Source organism: Canis lupus, chromosome 1, assembly GCF_011100685.1.
Source record: "Canis lupus familiaris isolate Mischka breed German Shepherd chromosome 1, alternate assembly UU_Cfam_GSD_1.0, whole genome shotgun sequence".
In the NCBI taxonomy this organism is placed as follows: domain Eukaryota; kingdom Metazoa; phylum Chordata; class Mammalia; order Carnivora; family Canidae; genus Canis; species Canis lupus.
In genome coordinates this window covers 20,167,249-20,189,258 of record NC_049222.1, presented here as the reverse complement: position 1 = coordinate 20,189,258, position 22,010 = coordinate 20,167,249, and the positions used below count along the sequence as shown (strand labels likewise).

General features: G+C 38.6%; 1 protein-coding gene across 1 annotated transcript in view; it reads right to left on the bottom strand.

Moving 5' to 3' along the window:
• TCF4 (transcription factor 4) overlaps positions 1 to 22,010 on the bottom strand; it is a 357,271-nt gene that overhangs the window by 334,184 nt on the left and 1,077 nt on the right. The window contains 1 exon segment of the mRNA NM_001003268.1: positions 18,248 to 18,320. Within this exon segment, the coding sequence (NP_001003268.1) occupies positions 18,248 to 18,320 (73 nt within the window).

The window sequence follows — 22,010 nt, the reverse complement described above, 5'->3', positions numbered from 1 at the left end:
TTTTTTTAGATAAAGTCAGTGAGCAGGGGGTGGGATGAGGAGCAGAGAGAGAGAAAGAGAGAATCTCAAGCAGATTCCACACCTAGCATGAAGCCTGACACTTGGCTGGATCTCACAACCCTCAGATCATGAGCTGAGCCAAAATCAAGAGCTAGATACTTAACCAACTAAGCCACCCAGATGCCGCAATAGCATATATTTTAAAGCTCAAAACAAAAATACTCTAAATAGATTGGGGAGTGATCAGAGGAACTGTATTCGATGGTCCTAAAACTATTTCAGTAGAGAATAAAGACTATGGACAAACTTTAGACCTTGACAGATAACTGTGTATAGTAAAATCTCAAAGGTAACCACTAAAAAATATAAACAAATTTCAAATAATGAGATGGAAAATAAGGTAAGAAAAAGCAAAACCTTAATTTCTTTAATGGAATGAGGAGGGGAAAAAATGTACATAAGAAGCAATACAAATGGAAACCAAGAATTTAGATGACAATAATCACAGGGCTACCATGCTGAACAATTCCAAGAGGCACCTTTGTAACTTATGGAAGTGGCCTAAACTGAAGTACAAAATTAAATAAATGGATTTAAGTAATTTGATATTACCTGGTTAGATTAAAAATAAAATTTAGTTGAAGTTGGCATATTTAAAACCCAACAACATGGATGGATTGAAGAAAAGGTTTAAAAAATAGATATGCTAGACAAATACGAGCCAAAAATAAAGTAAGATAACAATACTAAAACAGAGACAAGTAGACTTTAAGGGAAAAGAGTGAAAAGAGGATGACCACATACAAAGCAATGAAGAGCTTAATTACCCAGGAAGATCTAGCAATTCTAAACTTCAATGCATGTACCACAATTTCAACATGTATAAAGTCAAAACAGAAACACAGAGAGAAATTTGCAAAATCATCAGCATAGAAGATTATTTCAACCCATTTTTCCTCTATGACAAATACATCAGGCAGACAAAATATCAGTAAAGATATAGATGATTTTAAGGCACAATTACCAAGCTTAAATTTCTGGACACATATAGATCCTTCAATAATAACAGGATACACATTCTTCTCAAAACAACAATGGAACATTTATGAAAACTGATTAATTAAAACTGACAATAAAGCAAGTCTCACAAAAACCAAAGAACTGTTGTCACATAGAATAATTCTCTGACAATTAAATTACATTATAAGTCAATTAATACAGAATAAAAAAAAACACATTCATTTGTAAAATTTCCAAAGCACCAATAAATATTGCAAAGGTCAAAGAAGAAATTACATTGGAAAATTTAAAATAGTCATAAAACAAATATAAAGAACATGTTACATATTAAAATCTATGAAATATAGTGACAGCAGTACTTAGAGAGTATTTTATATCTTTAAGTTTCTTACTTTAAAAAAATGATAACAATTTAATAAGCTAAGCAGTCAACGCAGTAAATTAGAAAAAAAAATCAGAATAAACCCAAAGCAAATAGAAGGTAGGCAATAATAAAGATTAATTAAATAGAAAACAAACACAGACACAAAATAATCTAGAAAGCCATAGATGATTCTTTTTGAAGACTGATATATGAGAACCTCTAGTGATCTTGATCAAGGAAAATACAAATAAAATCAGGAATGATAAATGAAACTAATCATAGAGTCAGCAGAGATTAAAAAGCTATCAAGAAAAAACCATGAACAACTTTATGGCAATCAATTTAAACATTTATATGATATACATATATTATATATATCATATGATACAAATATATATTTATATATGATATATATAATTTTTCCACATATATAATTTTAAAGCTAAAAAAGAAAGTAATATTCTCATTCTCAATACTTGTTATTTAAAAATTGTATCAGTGGTTAAAGTCTCACATCAGGTTCAGATAGTTATATGGATAAGTTTTACCATACTTCAAGGAACAGACTATTTCAACCTTATACAGACTCTTTTAGAGAAGACAGAGTGGAAATATTCCCTATTCATTTTACAGATCAATATAAACTTGTAGCCAAAACTAGAGAATGATAGTAAGAGAAGAAATATTATATGCCAATCTTAAAAGCATTGATAGAAAATATTAGAAAACTGAACCCAGAATATTATTTTAGGAATGTAAGGCAGGGACGCCTGGGTGGCTCAGGGGTTGAGCATCTGCCTTTGGCTCAGGGCGTAATCCCGTCCCTGGATCGAGTCCCACATCGGGCTCCCTGCATGGAGCCTGCTTCTCCCTCTACCTGTGTCTCTGCCTCTCTCTGTGTGTCTCTCATGAATAAATAAATAAAATCTTTTTAAAAAAAAAGTAATGCAAATACATCATGACCACATTAATTTTATCCCAAAAATAAAGAGGGGTTACCAGAGGGAAAAATACAAATGTCACTCACAACATAAATACATTAAATGTAATTTAAAAATAATAATTAAGGGGCAGCCCGGGTGGCTCAGCGGTTTAGTGCCACCTTCAGCCCCGGCCCTGATCCTGGAGACCCGGGATCGAGTCCCACGTCAGGCTCCTGCATAGAGCCTGCTTCTCCCTCTGCCTGTGTCTCTGCCTCTCTCTCTCTCTCTCTCATGAATAAAAAAATAAAATCTTTAAATAATAATAATAATAATAATAATAATAATAATAATTTAGGGGTGCCTGGGGCTCAGTTGGGTAAGTGTCTGCCTTTGGCTCAGGTCATGCTCCCAGGGTTCTGGCCCTGCATCAGGCTCTCTGCTCAGCTGGGGGGTGGGGGTGGGGGTGGCGGTTCTGCTTCTCCCTCTCCCTCTGCCTCTGCCCTCCCCCTCACCTGTGCTCTCTGGATCTATTTCTCTGTCAAGCAAATAAAATCTTTAAAAAATAATAATAACAATTTTAACATGTAGAAAAAGCATATGATAAAACTCAGTATGATTCATGATAAAACTCTTAATAGAATATATATAGGAGTAAATTTCCTTAATAAAATATCTACCATCATCAATATCAAAGGGAAAATCAGGAAAAAGACCAGGATATCCACTATCCTGTTTCTACTTCATAATATACTTGTGGTCCTAGACAGCATAGTAAGACAAGAAAAGAGAAAACAAAAAGCAAACAAAAAGCCAAGTATAGGGGTTTCAAAGGAAACACAACAGAACTGTCAATATTCACATATGATATGACTACTTATAAGGAAAACTAATGAAACACAATGACATTTTTAGAATTAAAAAGAGTTAGCCACATGGCTGAATATAAAAATCAAGACAAAAATCAATTGCATTTATATATACCAGCAACAAACCATTCGAACATTTAATTTTTAAAAAACCATTTAAGAAATAACAAAATATAAGATATCTAAGAATAAATCATTAAAAGACATGCACAACCTCATGGAGAAAATTCAAAAACCTTATTTTCTAATACTAAACAAGACCTAAAGAAATAGAGAGATGCATAAGTGCAGACAATCTTGTTAAAAATATACTGATGTTCTCCAAGTCAATCATTAGTTTCTATGTAACTTCAATAAACTCCCTATAAGGATTATGAAAGACCTTATCAAGCTTATTTTTAAAATTCTATAGAAGAACATAAGCCCCCAAACAGCCAAAAGTAAAATGCGTACACATGCAACAAAGGAGGAAAAAGGATTTTACTTATCAGATACCAGAATATAGTATAAAACTTATGATAACATAGTTCTGAGACAAGGGTAGATGACCAGTAGATGAGAACAAAGGACTCAGAATGGAAAATCCTTACAAATGCAGAAACTTAAAATATTACAGAAGTGGAATTGTGCAGGACACCTGGGTGGCTCAGCGGTCAAGCGCCTGCCTTCAGCCCAGGGCGTGACCCTGGGGTCCCAGGACCGAGTCCCCCATTGGGTTCCCTGCATGGGGCCTGCTTCTCCCTCTGCCTGTGTCTCTGCCTCTCTCTGTGTCTCTCATGAATAAGTAATAATTTTTTTTTTAAAAAAGTGGCATTTGGATGCCTTGAGAAAGGAGGAACTTCTCAATAAATGATTCTAGAGCAAATGGCTATCAAGACATTTATGGAAATGGTGGAATTGGGTCTGTACTTCCCACTCTACAAATTCAGTCCCAACTATATTAAAAACCTAGAGGTAGGGACGCCTGGGTGGCTCAGTGGTTGAGTGTCTGCCTTTGGCTCAGGGCGTGATCCCAGGATCTGGGATCAAGTTCCACATCAGGCTCCCTGCATGGAGCCTGCTTCTCCCTCTACCTGTGTCTCTACTTCTCTCTCTATGTCTCTCTAATGAATAAATAAATAAAATCTTAAAAAAAAAAAAAACCCTAGAGGTAAAAGTCAAAACTATGAAAGCCTCTTAGAAGAAACATATAAGAGAATATCTTTATGACCTCGGAATAGAGATAAACTTTCCAATCATGACACATAACATGAAAAGGCAAAGGAAAAAAATAATACGAATACATTTTATTTATGGTTTTCTGTACAGGTCATAACATAAGGTAAAGTCTTTGTACCATATATGACTGAGAAATAATAATTATCCAAAAATGTATTAAGAACATCTACAAATCAGTAAGAAAAAAACAATTCAATAAAAAAATTGGAGAAGGGGAGAACGCCTCACAGAAAAATAAACAGATGATAAATAAATACATACATATAAGATATTTAACCTCATTAATTATCAGGGAAATGCAAATTAAGGCTATAGTGATATACATTTTACATCTTACACTGATTAGATTGATACAAATTAAGACATTTGATAACACCAAAGGTGGACAACCATATGCATCAATAGTGAGCTTTTAAGCTGCTGGAAAGAGTATAAATTGGTAACAAACTCTGGAAAACAATTTGGCATTATCCTGTCATTTTGAACATTTACATGACTCTCCACCCAACAGCACAGATATCTACCCTAGAGATATCAAAAAACATGATCAAGAGCGCATCAAGAGATGTTCAGGAAAATGTGCAGTTCCAAAAAATGGGAATCAATCCAAAGGTTCATTAACTTAATTATTAACTAGAAAGTGCATAAATAAATCGAGACATGTTCACCAGGAGTGAAATGAACTAATGCCACATACAACAGCATGTGCAAATCTTAAACACATAACACCAAATGAAATAAGTAAGTAACACAAGACAGTGTAAGAGTGTTAACCATTTTTATTCTCATCTATCAAGGAAAACCAAACAACATATTATTTAGAAATGCATATACATGTCATAAAACTACTTTTAAAAAACAAACAAACAAAAAAACAAGAACGTATTTACCTCTGCCAGGAAGATGGAGGGAGGGATGTGGATAAGAAAGGAACCCACAAGGAGAGGCAAATGTTCTGATACTGCTCTGGTTCTCATGTTGAGTGGTGAGTCTAAGGGTCTTCATTCTATTATTAAACTTCACAATTTACATATGCTACATGCATTATTTTGTAGGTGTCAAGCATTATAAGATATGTTTTGAAATATCTGGTTGGCATTAGACTTAAAAAGGGTATGGATGGAATTCAGAAGCACCCACTGTAGACGACAACTGACAAAACGCTTGTTACAAAGGAAGGCAAGAAAGAGGATGGTGCTCAGAAGGGAATGTGAATGAGGAAAAGAGTTTTTGTTCGGTTTGTGACTTTTTTGCTTTGTTTTTAATTATGAAATATTTCAAGTGGAGAGTTAACCATAACAGTCTACCATTTTATTTTTCCAAAAAAAATAAAGCACTGCAGACAGTGTTAAAGCACTCTGCATGTCCTCCCCATCCCAAATGGAACGTAATTATATTTCATCTTACTTTTTAACTGGAAATTACTAATGCATGCCTAGATGCTGAAGGAATTCTCCAGGAGGTAGGAACAACATGAGTCCTGTCCACTTACATCAACATTACCCTACCAACTCATCAGCAGCAAGGCGATGATGCTCTAAGGAGTTATCCACCTGGTGTAGATGGGTCCAGGCCTCTCTCCTTTCAGCACCCATCTGAGGAAGAACACACAGAGCTCTTGGATCACGGAGCCAAGTATTACTAACTGGCACTGAAGTCAGGATCCAACACATACTCACACCAGCACTCTAGTAGCCGGCTTCAGCAAAGATGGAAAGGAAGAAGGAAGGAAAGAAGGGAGTGAGGAAAGCAGGGAGGGAGGGAGGAAAAGAGGCGATTTTTAATTCAACTTGAACAGTAAATATACCAAAAGGACGGCGGTATTTTTCCTGACTAAAATGGACTAACAAAACATCCTGGTTCGACAGGGGACTCCCCATAGTAAACACTAAGATTAGTGAGAAAATGGAGGAGGGGGAGCAGAGAAAGAGTGGGGTGGTCAGAGTAAAAGAGGGAGGCCCTTATTAGAAAAGATGGAGAAGGACTCTTCCCTGGGACTTGTAAAAAATGGGAAGCTTCATTCTGTTGCTAATCAAAAGTGAACTGATGGTTTTCCCCCAAGCGCCACCTCAGACAAAATACAAACAACAGTGTTTTGATCTCAGACAAAATATCATATAAACCACACACCCTCCCCTAATGCATCCTAATGTTCACCAGCAAAGACAACACCCCACACAGGACACCTGACTACAGGCACTCAAGGAATTCCACAGACTTGGCCAAACCATCATAATGTCGACTGGTAATAAGGACAGAAGCTACAGGAGGCCTAAACAGTGCATCATTACCAACGACCACCGACTAAGAAAGAGTCCCTTGGGCCTGGTTCTTCCACTTCCACCTCTGCATCCCCTCTCAAGAGAATTGCAAAATCAATCTACCACTTGCCTTGGAAAATAAAAAGCACTTCTATGGTACTTGGCTCCTAAAAAAGCAGTGGATGTCACAGGGCCGCTGAATTAGGTCTCACAGTTCCTTTTAGAAGGCACAATAGATTTTCAAGCATTAAAGTCACAGAAAGTTTCACTACGAAAAAAAGAGCAAGTGCTGCCAGGATGAAGGCTCCCTCCCCAATGGGCTAAAGTCACAGATATCAAATAAAGTCTATAGTCAATTCTCTGCCTGCACCAGTCACGCTCTTGGACCAGCAGCACCACCTCTCATCTGGATTTCTGAAGCCTCACAACTGGTTTGGGCCACCGCACCAACTACCCTTGAGATCTGTGTTGGGCTGTAGCCAGTGTTCCCAGGCACAAATCTGACTGGCAGCACACTGCAAAGGCACCCTATTGCCCAGCCTTGCAAGACCCGGCTCTGCACTCCTCCCCAGCCTTGCTCACACCATGCCCTAGCCTCCACCCCAACCACCGAGCCCAGCTCTCTGTGCCAGAACCCACCTCCCCTCCACCCCCCCAGCCTCACCACTTCACTACTCCTCCATCTCTCAGACCTCAGTTCAGCTAGGCCAGCCTCAGGGAAGCTGCTCCTGACTGCTCAGCTTGGTCAAATACCCCGATGGCAAACCTGTCCAGCGCTCAGACACACAACTTGGTATTTCTTTGGTTGATTATTCAAGTGAGTGTCTGTCTCCCACATTTAGGCAACGCAGGAACATATCTATCTTGCTCACCATTTTATTTCCAGCCCCCAGCATGGTATCCGACACATCGTAGATGCTCAATAAATAATTATTTAATTTTAAAACTAAATGAATAACTTTATTGCATATAAATTTCAAGAATATTAAAAAATTCAAGCGTGAAAATAAAAAAAAGATAATCATGCCTATCTAGTGCCCTTGAAGTAAACGAACGTTATCCATAAATCCAAAACTCTAATTTCTGCTCAAAAAGGACAAATGGAATATAATTATCATTGCCTCCCAAAGAATCTCTGGTACTAAATTTGAAAGTACATTCATAACAATACTCTCCCAGGTCCAATTTCTCTAATCATTTGAATCCATTCTCCTCCCTTTATACTCATGTAGCGTACACGTATACAGATCCCAGTATTTCTGTGCTGCAGTTGGAAATGTGAAATCTGCACTTAGTTATATTTTACAGTATCTTTTACAGAAGTCTAATTCTGTATTTCAACACCACTTAATTTTAAAGTACCTTCTTAGTGATTCAGTATAGAACTTTCACCTAACAACAGCAATACCATGCTTGCTCTAATTATGGTGCTAAAGTTGATATTTGTTCTTTTTTACATCACCACAGGGTCTGGCTCTGAAATTTGTCTTGGTTCTCAAAAACATTTACTGAATTAGTGAATGAATGAGCAAATGAAACTTAATACTTCTTAATTCTATTGTTATTCCAGTGAAATACACTCACACTAAAAAAAAAAAAAATTGTATTCATTGATTCCTTTCAGTTTCTGAAGCTGCCAAAGTTTTGTAAACAATCAGCCCTTATAAACAATAACGGAATTGTTTAAGTCAAATTAATTAAAGTAATTATAAAATATTTCTCACCTTATCCAATTCTACCAAAATTAGTAAGGACAGAAGTGGGACAGTGCAAAGGTACATCCCATGTGTGAGAAATAATTCTACACAGGCCAAACAGATACATTGAATGATAGGTTAGGAAAATCAGGGCAAAATAAGGTGTCAAAAGAAAATTAACCTTGTGGCTAAATGTAACCAGACCAAGAACCACAGTGCCCACAAGAGTGGAAAGATACTCAACCCTTTGGGATACCAGTTAGTACATATGATGTTCAAGAAGGCACAGAACAAAGAATAATCATTCAAACAAGGATTGAAATTGATATTGTTTGATCTTTACTTTCAAAACTACAAAATTGGTTTATGCACGAAATTGTTTATAGTCAATCTTGAAATATTACCACCTGACGACCAGAAATCTTTCCTCTCTGAGTTTAAAGTTGTAGCATTGCAAAATAGTTCTACTATGAATCCCTTATTTTTTGAAAGTGAAAGAAAAGTTTGGGGGATTCACAGGTTCATAACTGATATTCTTTAAAAAAGGATCTAGGATATTCTCTTTGTTATAAAATCTTGTTTCTACAATCATGCATTAATAAATTCTTTCTAAGCCTATTTCAACCATCACTTGAATTTTTGGCTCCCTGTAGAAACTGAAAGCATGTGCTACACACTTGGGTGTCACAGGGAAAAAGACACTTCAATCTGAACTCATCAGTACTGGAGGAGAGGATGGTTATTTCTTCTTTCTTTTTTTTCCTATTTGTGATGTAATCACGATAGATTTTAACCAAAGGTGTATCTGCCCACTCCATAATATTTTTACAAACACTGTAAGTTTTGGCTAGAATCACAGCATCTTTGAGAATGTTTTTTAAATGCATTTCTGAATGTACAATATGGCAATAATAACTATCACATTTCCCTTCTAGCTTTTGAACCAAAAGTTGTGGCCCTGGTAATGGTGAGGATAGTGATAATAACAAAAATTATAATGATGAATTCTTACTATCTGAAAATACTGTTAAGTATGGTATATTAAAGTTTACTGTAAAGTTTCAAAGTATTTTTTCAGCTTTAAGCTGTCAGCTTTGAGGTTCAATCACGTTGTCAAGATGAAGCAGCTATTTAGCAGCAAACACTGCAAAAGAATCTAGATTTCCAGAATTCAGTTAAATAAATAATTTCCTCCACAGTAGCTACCAATTTGGCCCAAGAAAACTTCTACTGCTAAACAATGTAAGAGGAAGAGTTTGAACCTGGAAACATAGAGACCTTGATTTCCATCCTGACACTACCATTAAAAACACATACTTTTGGAAGGAACTGGACTATAATCTTGAAACCACCAAGGAAATCCTACAAGCAGGAAAGAAAAAAAAAGTATTCAAAACCAAAATAGGGACACAGCAGGTAGAATTCGTTGCAGGTGTCCAGATCAGAGCTGACTCCACAGCAGAGCTGAGGAGCCTCTCTTTCTGGAGATCTCCTTAACACGCCCTTTGCCATAGCCTTCCTCTGTGCCTGCTTCACCAGGATCAAGACACAAAATGCTCAGTCCCGATGTCCCCATGTCAAAATGCTTTGCCTCCCCTTCAAAGATGGGAGTTGATTTGTCCACAAAGCCTTCATTATTCATTCCCCTCCAAAAGAAATAATTTCTATTTATCGAAACTCCCCCCACATAAATGGCACTTGTCTCCTGGACACTGAGTATTAATTAGGTGTGTGGTTTTCTATCCTCCTCTGTCAGAATCTATCCCCTCTCAGGGCAGGACCTATCTCTCATAAGTCCCTCTCTATCCTATAATTGCTAACACAGGGGTTTGAACATAGCACGTACTAAAAATATCTATTAGACGATCCACCAATCAGAATTAGGATAGGCAGGTAGTTCTATCTAGCTAGATAGAAACAAGATGCTCTCTGCTGCCAACATATTAAAACCTGAGGGGTGAAACAGGAGTACACTGCAACTCTCCAGATAGTGACAGATAGATAGACCTCTCTAAGCCATGCATTATCAGTTTTTACTCATCTTAAGTGGATATAAAAGTCATTACTGACAGGGTACACTAATTTGCATGTTTTCATGTCTTGCTCTTCAGCACTTCACACAGCATGAAACTGTAGTGTCCAGAGCTGTCATTTCCAGATCCTCCTTCCTACAAGCTAGGTTTGTTCCTCGTTTAACATTCCCTAAATATCTTGTGTTTAAGCCTTGGTTTGGGAAATTTGAGATTAAAACCTTCCATTTGGGTGCTGGGCAATTCAGCTAAGGACCTCAAAAGGGAATGTTTAAATTAATGGGACATTAAAGCAAGGAGGAACATTCTAAAAGGTACTCTGTAATGGGGCTTTGTCACCACCTTCTCTGTTTTATTGGGAAAACAGTCTTTTCCCAGGGGGCTGAAAGTTTATATGCCAACATCAGTCTAGTTTAACTATTTAAAGTTAAAAATGGCAGAGAAAAAAAAAAAGTTCGTAATGGAAATGCTGACATGCCATGAAGTAAGGAGGCATAAGCAGGTGCTCCTGTAACCCAGAGTCATAATTCAATCAAGCTGTATTTTGACGTCATCTGTTACAGAAAAAAGCCAAATGGTTTATGAACAGCACCAGAACCCCCGAGATTAAATTACAGCCCTGATATTTAATCATGGGTCTTACTTTGTTATTTTTAATAACACAATACATTTTAACAGTTATTCGTCAACTGCCTTAGCCAAATTGGAACACGTGATGACAAGTGAGCTGGATTATGATGTTCATCTCTCATAATCTAAATTTTGATTATTTTTTCAGAAATGGTAGATTATACACGTTTTCCTCTTCTTAAGAAACATACAGTTGGCACCAACAGATTGGGTCCAAACCTTAATTAAAAGCAGCATGGGGTCCCTGACCAGCGGGTCAGGACATCTGTATTTGTGTCCTATTATAGGCAATAACCAACTGTATGATTTGGGCAAAAGACATTTAATCCTTCCAAAAAAATGACTCTTTCCCTAAAAAATAACAGAGCATCTCTAAAGTCTCTTCTAAATCTAAGTGTCTATAAATTAGTTATTTTAAAATCAATATGGTGTAGTTTCTTTGAGATTCTGGGGATCGAAATGAAAAAATGTTACAGCTGAAAAGTTGATGACTTTTTGATTCAATTAAAATGACTGATCAAAGAGGCATTTCAGTACACGAGAATGTGTAAGCTAAAATTTTTAGAGGCAATCAGCAAATGAAACAGGTTCTTTAAAAAGTAATGCACAAATACTGCTGAACATGTGAAGGGTTGTTTGCAAAACAAATCAATACGGGCACATCCAACAATGGATTGCAGTTAATAAACTACATATAGTAATTACCACCAATGGCAGTCTAGAAAGTCATTCATTAAATGTTAATTGTCACACAAAAGTACAAAAGCATCCATTTGAACAATCTTGTCGCTGCACCTTTAAATAAAATACTTTATTACAGTCCTGAAATTCATCCATATAAACTGATTTTAAACACACCTGGGTATTTGATATGCTGATTAACTGGGCCTTTATTTATTTTGGAAATGAAAGTAAACATGACAACCTTTTTCAACACTTTTGCTATTCCTAGGAGTTGGACATTTAAAAAATAGTATATATATTGCTTAAAACAAAGTGTTAACCAATCTTCTCTAAGGATTTAGATTACTACCTCTCAAATGTCCCCTCATAAGCATTAAGAAGCATATGGTTCAAAAGTAGCCATCCAAAACTCATGTGCAAACTCACCGTTGAGTCTAAATGGGCTCATGGATTTAGTAAATGGATAACCCAAATGTAAGCTTAGAAATTTGGTGGTCAATTTTGAAAATTTCATTCAGAGTAGTAAGAAACCATTAACATAAATAACCTTTAAAAAACCCACAACCCTGTGATGTGCTTTACTTTCTCTAATACTTAGTGCTATCTAATTAACTTGGAAGAACACCTGGTCATAAAATATAGCTCATAAAATGAAAAAATAAGGAAGGAGGGAATTTTTTTCTGTTCCTACCTAGCTTCATTCTGATGCTGTGTCTGCGCAAGATCTGACTTACTCAACATATAGATTTATATTCTAAAGGTTTGGCCAAGAACATTTTGGTTCAAGACTTGTAAACTGAAGAACATTTCAAAACACACCATGTTCCTTATTAGGCAACTTGAGATCTGTTATCTTGGCTTATGGGAACAGATCTAAATAGCATCATAATACTAAACGTTGAAAATCACAGGCCTGGGGCCACCAGGACTCAACTCTATGCCTTGGACGAGGCTGCAAACTTCCAATATAAAATGTAGTTTACCATTAGGAGTAAATGTTTGATCTGTAAAGCTTACAAAATTACTTTGTTTATCATAGCAGATGAAAGCAAAAAGGAATAATTTTAAGCTCAAAACAAAACTGTTTATATGACAGTCTTTACTGCTCCATGATTCTAAGCATTTAAGACAGATTCGAGCAATTAACAGCATAAACTTTCATTACATAGTTCTATTATATATGTTTATGTGACTTAGCTGTTCATCTGTTATTTAAGTGATTTTCTCATTACAATAGTAGGGTAAAGATAATTTGCTGATGCTGTCAAAAATGTTAAGCATTTCTGTCTCAACAGATCTTGGATCCCTACGCTTGTTTAATGCACTTTATTTACTTAAGTCAGTGTCAAATAGAGTACTGCTTCTTCCTTCTGAATTTAGAAAACGTAACATTTTAAGCACATGTCTGGTAATAGACACATCAAAACTTCAAAACTGCTTATTTTAGTGATGCAGATGGAGTTTAAGATTATTGTTCTTGAATATTAAGTTTCAAAGATCTAACAATGAACTGCAAAACTTCTCTTTACAGTTAAAAATAGTAAAATTTTTTTTAGATATTAAGAGGGTAGGCAAGCTTTTGGTTTGATTAGGTACCTAAAAAATAACTGAGAACAAAGTATTTTCGTGGACACCCAGGCAGACTGTCAATTCACAACAGAACGAAAGCACATGACTTTGAAAAGATCTACTGTATTCTCCTCATAATAATAATGATAATAACAATAATAGAAAGACAGACTAAGTCACATTGCAATCCAACATAAATTAGAAAGCCAGTTTATCTGGATCCCAAGGCAGGGAAAATATCATGATTTATATCATTATCTTAAATAATGTTTTTAAAAAATGCTTATCTACTCTAAATATCAGGAATAACATTACACGCCAAGCCTTAATAATATACCCTTATGTCTACATAATCTTGAAAAATAATCTGTATCAGGCTGTGTGTGTGTGTGTGTGTGTGTGTGTGTGTGTGTGAAAAGGATACTGAGTTAGGCAGACGGGAGTTTAAAATGTAATTTATTCCTGGCTGCCTTGAGAGTCATGTCATTGAACATCTCTGAATCTCGGTTTCCTCATCTATGGATTGAGCATGGTAAATCTCGCATCTCGTGGTTCTTGTGAGGATTCAAAAACTACGACAAATACAAGGTGCACAGTATGCCACCTGACATATTAAGAAGCACTTGTATTTTGTCACTGTCATGCCCATCCACACCCTATTATTCAATCTAGGATCTTGCAAAACAGTCACAGGGGAGGTCAGGTAAAAGAGAATGATCAATAATCCAAAAATGCATTTCTAAACCTTAAAAAGCATTCAAAGAGCACGTGCACATGCAGAAGCAATATCAGCACACACATCCTATACCCTATTATGCAGCATAAATTATAGAAAAACATAGTAGGGAAACCAGAGTTGTTCCAATAAAGGATGTGCAGAGCCATAAAAAAATTAGCAAATCAGAGCTTGTTTTTTTAGAATACCAAATAAAGGCACAGGTTAGAACCTCAGTTTTCTTTGGCTGTACAAGGAAGGGAGTGGGCTGTATACTCTTACGTGGTTGCTATCCCCAAAATTCTATGATTCTAATATAATGAGTTTAATGCCATTTTGCTTATTCGTAAACCTACTAAATTACTCTGCTCCTTACAAAAAAGCCATACCACCATTGTGAATTGTACTAAATAGTAAGACTGTTTTAAAACACACACACACACACACATACACACACAGAAATACACACACAATTAAGTAATTCTACTCAACAAATGCCTTTAAGGAGAGATCAATTTTTTTTCCACACCATAACCATGAACTCAAACTTTTACAGACAGAAATTAATTCAGGATGCTTACCATTTGAATTTTCTCTGTGATACAAAAAGCATCCATTGCATCAATGTTTTTTCCTCACTGAATTTACTAAATTGATGTGTCATTTTGGTGTTACGTGGCTATAGGTCAACTAACCTGCATGAACATCAAAAAAATGTTTCTCCTCTTCCAAAAATGACCACAACAGGGATGAAGTACGTTTTTACTGCTGCTCTTAATTGTTCAAACACCCATTCATTTGGCAATCCTTAACAAACACTGAACACCTAAGTAAAACTAAACAGTTACAGGGGGAAAAAGCTCAACTTTTAAACTAAGAGAGGAAGATGTAGTATCCATCACAGGCGAACTGTAAATACACGTAACAGATGTGACCAGGGCTGTTCCTGAGTATAGATCATTTTAGTGGCCCAACTCTAAAGCTACTTTTTAAAAAGATGCCAAAGCTTGTATGTTTACCTTTTGCTCATAAAAGACTCAAAGGTAATCAAATAAACTATATTTTTGTTATAATAGAAAACTAATCCTTGTTCATCAATAAATTATAGACTGTAGGTGCATTTTTTTTTCTTTTTGTGACTTTGCCACCTTACTTTTTAATGAGAATAATTTTCCAATCATCCAGGCATGTGTATGCTTTTCGTTTGTTTTAAGATCAATGATATAACGGATATTAAATCCCTTTGTATAAGTTACCATATAGGTTACAACTATTTCTTAAAAATAATTCCAGAGCCCACCAATTCATTCTGTTAAGGTCATCGAAGCTCTGAACCATCATGGCTGAATTGTTTTACTGCTCTCTGCTGAACACCTGCAAACATCAAACAAAAACTGCTGGTCCTTTCCTGGGTTGACAAAAGCCTTTCATGTGAAAAATGCTCCCTGGGAATGTCAGGCTGTAGCTCAGGTTACATTCCATTCTCCCTAGCAGCCTCACCATTTCTTAAGGTGGTAGGAAAAACCATGTTTGCAAAATGAAAGATTAAAGGGAATATGGCCACACTTTATTTTCATTCCCACATTGCAAATCACGATGGAGCATCCTCTATTAATTGATTCAAAGGCTACTGGGAACTTTAAGCATGAAATATCACCATGCCTCACTTTGAAGAAATGTGGCTGGTTTTGCAACTATGAACAGTTTACTGACTTATAGTTTGGATCTTTTTTTTCCCTAGACCTAAGTTTCAAAGCTACCCATGGAAGGGCCATCTGAGCCCACTCAAGACAGTGCATATTAACCTCAAGTAAATTTAGAAAATTATTTCTCTGTCCCAAGTTTCCTAGTCCATCCTTCCAGTTAAAGGGCAAAATGCAGTCTTCCTGATTTTTCTATTTGATATTCTTTAAAAAGAGATTTATCTTTGTTGTAGAGTGGAAATATAAGCCATTTTTTTCACTAATAGCCCTGTGTTCAAATATGTCTTGAATAGATGAGAAAAACCAACACTACAATCTGTACTCCATATATTATAGTCACCATCATACTGCATGGGATGAATACCCTGCATTTTCAATCCAGCTGCCAGAACAAAATAGCCACTACACCTTTTCACCTTTACAAGTGAACATTTGGGCCTGAAAACCACAACCATGGTACAATGTCACTTAAAGTTCGACACCTTAAAAGTAATCACAGCATCTTCATTAGAAATATCAGAACACATCTTACTAAGGATGAAGACTCTTCCCAGATTATGCCTGTGTAGATGTGCATGTATGTGTTTGTGTATGTGTCTGTGTATATATATATTTGTCTTAAGAACTGTGTAAGTTCAATATATAATCACTTACTAAAATGCATTAATACATATTCATACTTATCCAGCCTGTACTCTCTGTAAACACTTAAACATCATAGCAAGGACTTTATTTAAATGTGAACACAGAAAAGGGACCAGATGCACAGTTGTCTTTTTAAATGTAACACAATTTCATGCTTCTAAATCACTTTACTTTATTAAACCATACCTAAACTGATACACTTAAGTTATTCCAAATGTGTCAGTTTTCACAGAAAGTGCAGAAAAGAGTTTTTTGCACTTTGAAAGCAGTCTATCTCTGGGCCTTTCTGACATAATCTACTTTTAGATTTAAGCTGAATACACATTTTCTTAAGTAAAATCATGAAGAAAATTACTGTCAGAGGCAAAGTTAGTTACTGTTTTGATACAGTCTAACATGAAAAATTAATTTGTCCACGAAGAGATACTTGTACTGATCTTTACTTCAAAGTTGTATAGAGAGTACACCACCAAAATTTGGAAAACATTGATACCAAGACAACAAAAAAATGTTCAGTCTCTAAATGGAAAATACAACAGGGTCCAGGGCAGTAAAACACAAATATATGATCAATAGTACTTTTAATCAGAGTAGACCTCAAAACTTAAAAGATAAAATAGAACTGTAGGGGTTATCTTATATCCTCTAATATTATAAATCAAATTACAGAGCTATAACTTTGCCTTATGGGGACCAGAAGGAGGGGGAAGTAACTTATTTGGAAATGAGCAACTTTCAAAAGGCACTAATTTTTTAGAAGCATGCCAATTACACAAATCACAAAGGTGAACAGATTTCTTTCTTTCCAGAGCATCAAATGAAAATTGAGAGATGTGAAATTATATTCAGTAGTTAACAGAAAGTTCCACAGGCATCTCACAGCTTAAAGATGTCAACATTTACCAGTCTGACTTAAGAATGGTACTCTGTCTAATGTACTGTTATTTACCACTGCCAGAACTCCTAAATACTGCAGCTGCTTAAAAAGCATAAATGAATTTAAGCCTTAAATCTAAAGGATAGCAGGCCACCATGCATGCCTCCTTCCTGTATGAAATTCACTGGACCAATATAAATAAATAAACAAACAAACAAATAAATAACCATTTTAAGTGAATATCAGATTTTCAGTTTTCACTTTAATAAGAGACCTTCAGGGAGCCCCCTATTAAAACTCCTCCTTGGATGCCAGATAATCATTGCGCACAGATTCCTTTGTGAATAGCGCTAACATCTTTTTTAAGCATCACCCAAAGACCTTTCACTTACAACACATAAAAGTCCTTCCAAATCTGCAACTTTACATATAGTAGAAATCCACTGCACAAGGAAATGCTTAGGGGGAAAAAAAATAGCTAAGGCACCAAAACGAATATTTTAAAGATGAATTAATTCATATTTTGCTCTCAGATTAGCAAGAGGCTCTCCATTTACAGCTATGGCTTACTATGCAGCATTCATCTGCAAAATCAAGTGCTCACTTCTCTAAAAGGGTTAATTATACATAGTATCTAATAATTAATATTACTTACAAGGGATTTTTTTCCCTTTTTTTGAAAGTCAGATTTTTCCGTCTATTTTCAAATAGGGAAATAAATTCATTTTCCCCATGTCAACACTGGCCTTATCTTCATGTGTTAGATTACAACTGTATTAGAAAATTGCTTTTAAATTAAGTAATGGAATTCTGAGACAGTTTCCTTGCTTGATAAAAAAAAAAAAAAAAAAAGGCCTAATTTTAATTTTGCAAAAGATAACATTCTGTGTAAGTTATACCACCGATGGCTAATGAAATAACCATATCATTACAGGCTAAAATTTCAATGACTTTTTCAGAACACTTCAACGGAGCCAAAAATATACAATGAGTGAATAAACAGCTAAGAACATTTAACTACATGCTAAGAAAAGAATTTACATACTTGAGCCAGTGAAATGTCCACTCGCCAAAGAAGTTGGTCCATTTTTCCCACTGCTCACAGGAGGTGAAAACATCTAAAAGAAACAAAGAAACATTACTGTCAAAAAGAAGACCTCTGTGCCTTCAGAGTTCATCAAAGATCTTTCATACTCTTACCAAAACAGCTTTAGAGTTTATGCTAAGGGTTCATTTTGGTAAAATACATCAGCATCCAACTAAAACGAGCATAACATTAGCAGTCACCCCCCTCACCCCCCACTTCCACTCTGTTCTTTTTCCTCAGGTCCATCAGATTGCCAGAACCAGGCAGCACTGCTACACTTCAAACAAACACAGTCCCCATAATGTTATCAAGATTCAGGTCTGGAGGGCAGCGGCCTCTCTAGAAAACACTAGTTTTTACAAAGGAGAAGAAAAAGTTGTTTGTTTTATATTGAAAACCTTGGCCAGAAACGTGGCAATGTCCATTTCCATCCCGCATAGGATTTGCCTGTCATATGTGAACCCAAATAAATACAAAAGTGCCACCTGCACTAAATTCTCATTTCGTCTCTAACATGAGAGCAATTTGTAGCAAGACTCTCTCACTCTCACTCTCTCTCTCTCTCTCTCACTCTCACTCTCTCTCTCACTCTCTCTCTCTCTCTCCAGCATTTATTTCGACCCTAATTGGTTTCCCTCTTCTTCGACGTATCTAGTGGATAATGCGCACCTTCCCTGAGTCAGAGCCTGCAAAAAGCAAAGGAACGAATGGAGAAAGTGCAGCAAGCAGAAAGGGGGCTACAGAGCTGCCTAGGGCTACGTTTCCTGGCAAAACTTCCGAAAGCCATTTCTCCAGGAGAGGGTCCAGCAGAGCAGCAGCGCAGCAGCAGCAGCAGCAGCAGCAGCAGCAGCGGAGGAGGCGGCGGCGGCGGCGGCGGCGGCGGCACGGCGGCGGCGGCGGCGGCGGCGGCGGCGGCGGCGGCGGCGGCGGCGGCGGCGGCGGCGGCGGCGGCGGCGGCGGCAGCAGCAGCAGCAGCAGCACCAGCAGCGGCAGCATGAAAGAGCCCCACTTAGAAGGCGGTTTGGATTTTTACTCGTGCGTTTTGTGGATCCTTTTTATTTTGCTTTGCAAATGCATCTTACACCAAACTCCTCTGGCATTAAAAAGGAATCACCTCCCCTGACAGGTCTGGGATTCGGTTTGGGAAAGGGGCAAAGGGATGGAGCGGGGTCCCCCACAGCCCTCAAACTCCACAAGTGTGTCAAGTTTGGTTTAGTGCTGATCGCACGACTGCGAGATCTACCCAAACGGTCCATAAAGGAGTCGAGAGCACGTACGATGCTCAGCACACGTATCCGAGTTCTCAGGTTCCTGGGAAAAGAGGTAACTAAGAGGACGCCAGGTCCTGCGAAACCCAAAGCATCATCATCGATTTAAAACTTTAAGACACAACTGGGTCCCCTATTTTCTCTTTTCCATTTCCAGAAAAAAAAAATAAATCATAATAATAATAAAAGGAGTAGTGCGCAACGGGTTAGTACTCTCACGTTCAGATTAAGGCCAAGTTTTAGGGTTGTCTGTTTGTCCTTTCATTTGGAGTGAGATTCCATTATTTTGGGGGTCCGGTGGGTAGGGAATTCAAGGGCAAAGTAATTACACTCTGGGAGAGGAAGAAAAAAAAAAAAGCCTGAATCGTCCATCACACCCAAAAATTGTAGTTAAAAACTTATCAAAAAGACCTTCATGTTTGCCAAGGATTCAGCCAATTAAAAATTATTCCTGTCCTTTAGATCACTACTGGTTTCTAGCTGAAGTGTTTGGGTTTTTTTGGTTTGGTTTTTTTTTTTTTTTTTCACAGCTGTTGTTAGTTTCCACCGTTCTTTCTTACCGCACTGAAATCCAGTAAATCACTCAGCTCTTTGTCCGTCCCTAAGGCAGCCATTCGCTGTTGGTGATGCATTTTAGCAAAATCACACAAACCTAGAAACATGGAAATAACCGCAATCAGAAAATCCAGTCCCAATCCTTGGAGAAAACACAATCGGATTTTTGGAGACTGGGGGGGTGGGGGGTGGGGATGTGGGGGCGGGCGGGATTAAGGTGGTGAGGAGGGAGGGATGGGAGAGTTTGGTTCTTTTTTTTTTTTTTTTGGGGGGGGGTTTTTTTTTTAAGATGGAATAGGCAGCAATAGCAAAAAAAAAAAAAAAAAAAAAAGCGATCTTGATATTGTATTTCCAAAGAGACGATCAAAACTGGTAACATCTATCTACTCTAAAACCAAATCCGGGAAGGAAAAAAAAAAGAAAAAAAAAAAAAAAGAAGAAAGCCGCTCTTCAGCGCATCATTTTATGCAACAGGAGGTAGAGCGAGAAATGAATGGATCACAGAGAAAAGAGAAACTACTCGGAACGATCCGGTCTCAACTTTCCCCCCCGCCCCCCGCCCCCCGCACACACTCGCACACTCGCACCCACGCGCGCACACTCACACGCACCACTCCCCCCCTGCATCTCAAAGTAGCTACAAAGAAATTAAAGAGGAGCGTCTCCGGAGCGAACACACGTCCAAAGGGGGAGGGGGGGGACAGGGTCGGCGAGGGAGGGAGGGAAGGAGGGAGGGGGGGTGGGGAGCAGAGTGGAGGGTCGGATCCTGGGAATTGTCCAGCACCCTAATTCGTGAAAGAAAAGGGTTGTAAAAATTAAAGTCAGGCCCTCGGCAAAGTCCGCGGTCCCTCCGAGCGGCCCGGCGGGGGTGGGGGGGTGCAGAGAGGAGGGGTGCAGGGGGTGCAGCGAGGAGGGGTGCAAAGAGGAGGGGTGCAAGGGGGTGCAAGGAGGAGGGGTGCAAAGGGGAGGGGTGCAAGGGGTGCAAAGGGGAGGGGTGCAAGGGGGTGCAGAGGGGAGGGGTGCAGGGGGGGTGCAGAGGGGAGGGGGAAGGGGTGTCTGAGCTGGGAGCCGCGCGCGGAGCCGCCGAGCCCCAGCCCCGCGCCGCCCGGCGCCCCCGCCCGCCGGTCCCCGGCGCCGCTACCTACCGGCCGCGCGCGCGAAGGGGCTCCCGGTGCTCCGCCGGCGCCCGGGCGGCGTTCATGTCTGGCCCCCGCCGGCACCGCCACCTCCCGCGCCCGCGCCCGCGCCCGCTCCTTCCCCGCCGCCGCCGCCGCCGCCGCCGCCGCCGCCGCCACGGATCCGCAGACGCGCAGCCAAGATCCCTGACTCTTAACACCAACTCTCTTCTCCGGGGAGGGGAGGGGACGGGGGAGGGGGGAGGGGGAGACACGCCGAGGCGCCCGGAATTGCAAGTTCAGCAAAGAAATGGGGGGGGGGGCTCCGGCGGGGAGACGCGGCTCGGGCGGGCCGGGCGGGCTGGGATGCACACCCCCCCCCCCGCGGAAAAAAAGCAAATCCACACCTCCCCCCCCCACCTCGCAAAAAAAAAAAAAAAATACAAACGAAAATTCATCGAGCACCTCATTTTCCCTCAGATCGTCAGTTACAATCTGAAGCCTGAACAGTTCAGTTTTTGCCCGTTTTCATCCATCGGAGGCACTTTGAAATTTATTCGAGTTTACATCCCCTCACTTCTTCCTTCCTCCGACTCCCGTTCCCTCTCACTCACACATCCACACACAGCAAAGCAAGTTTATACTAGGCTGCAAATACACGTGATGCAAAAAGACTTTGCCAAGAGGAACAATATTTTTCTTTTCCATATATAAACCAAGCCACATTTCGCTGGGGAGATTTTCCTTTCGGTAGTTTTGCATTTTGGGGAGGGAGGGGGGCCG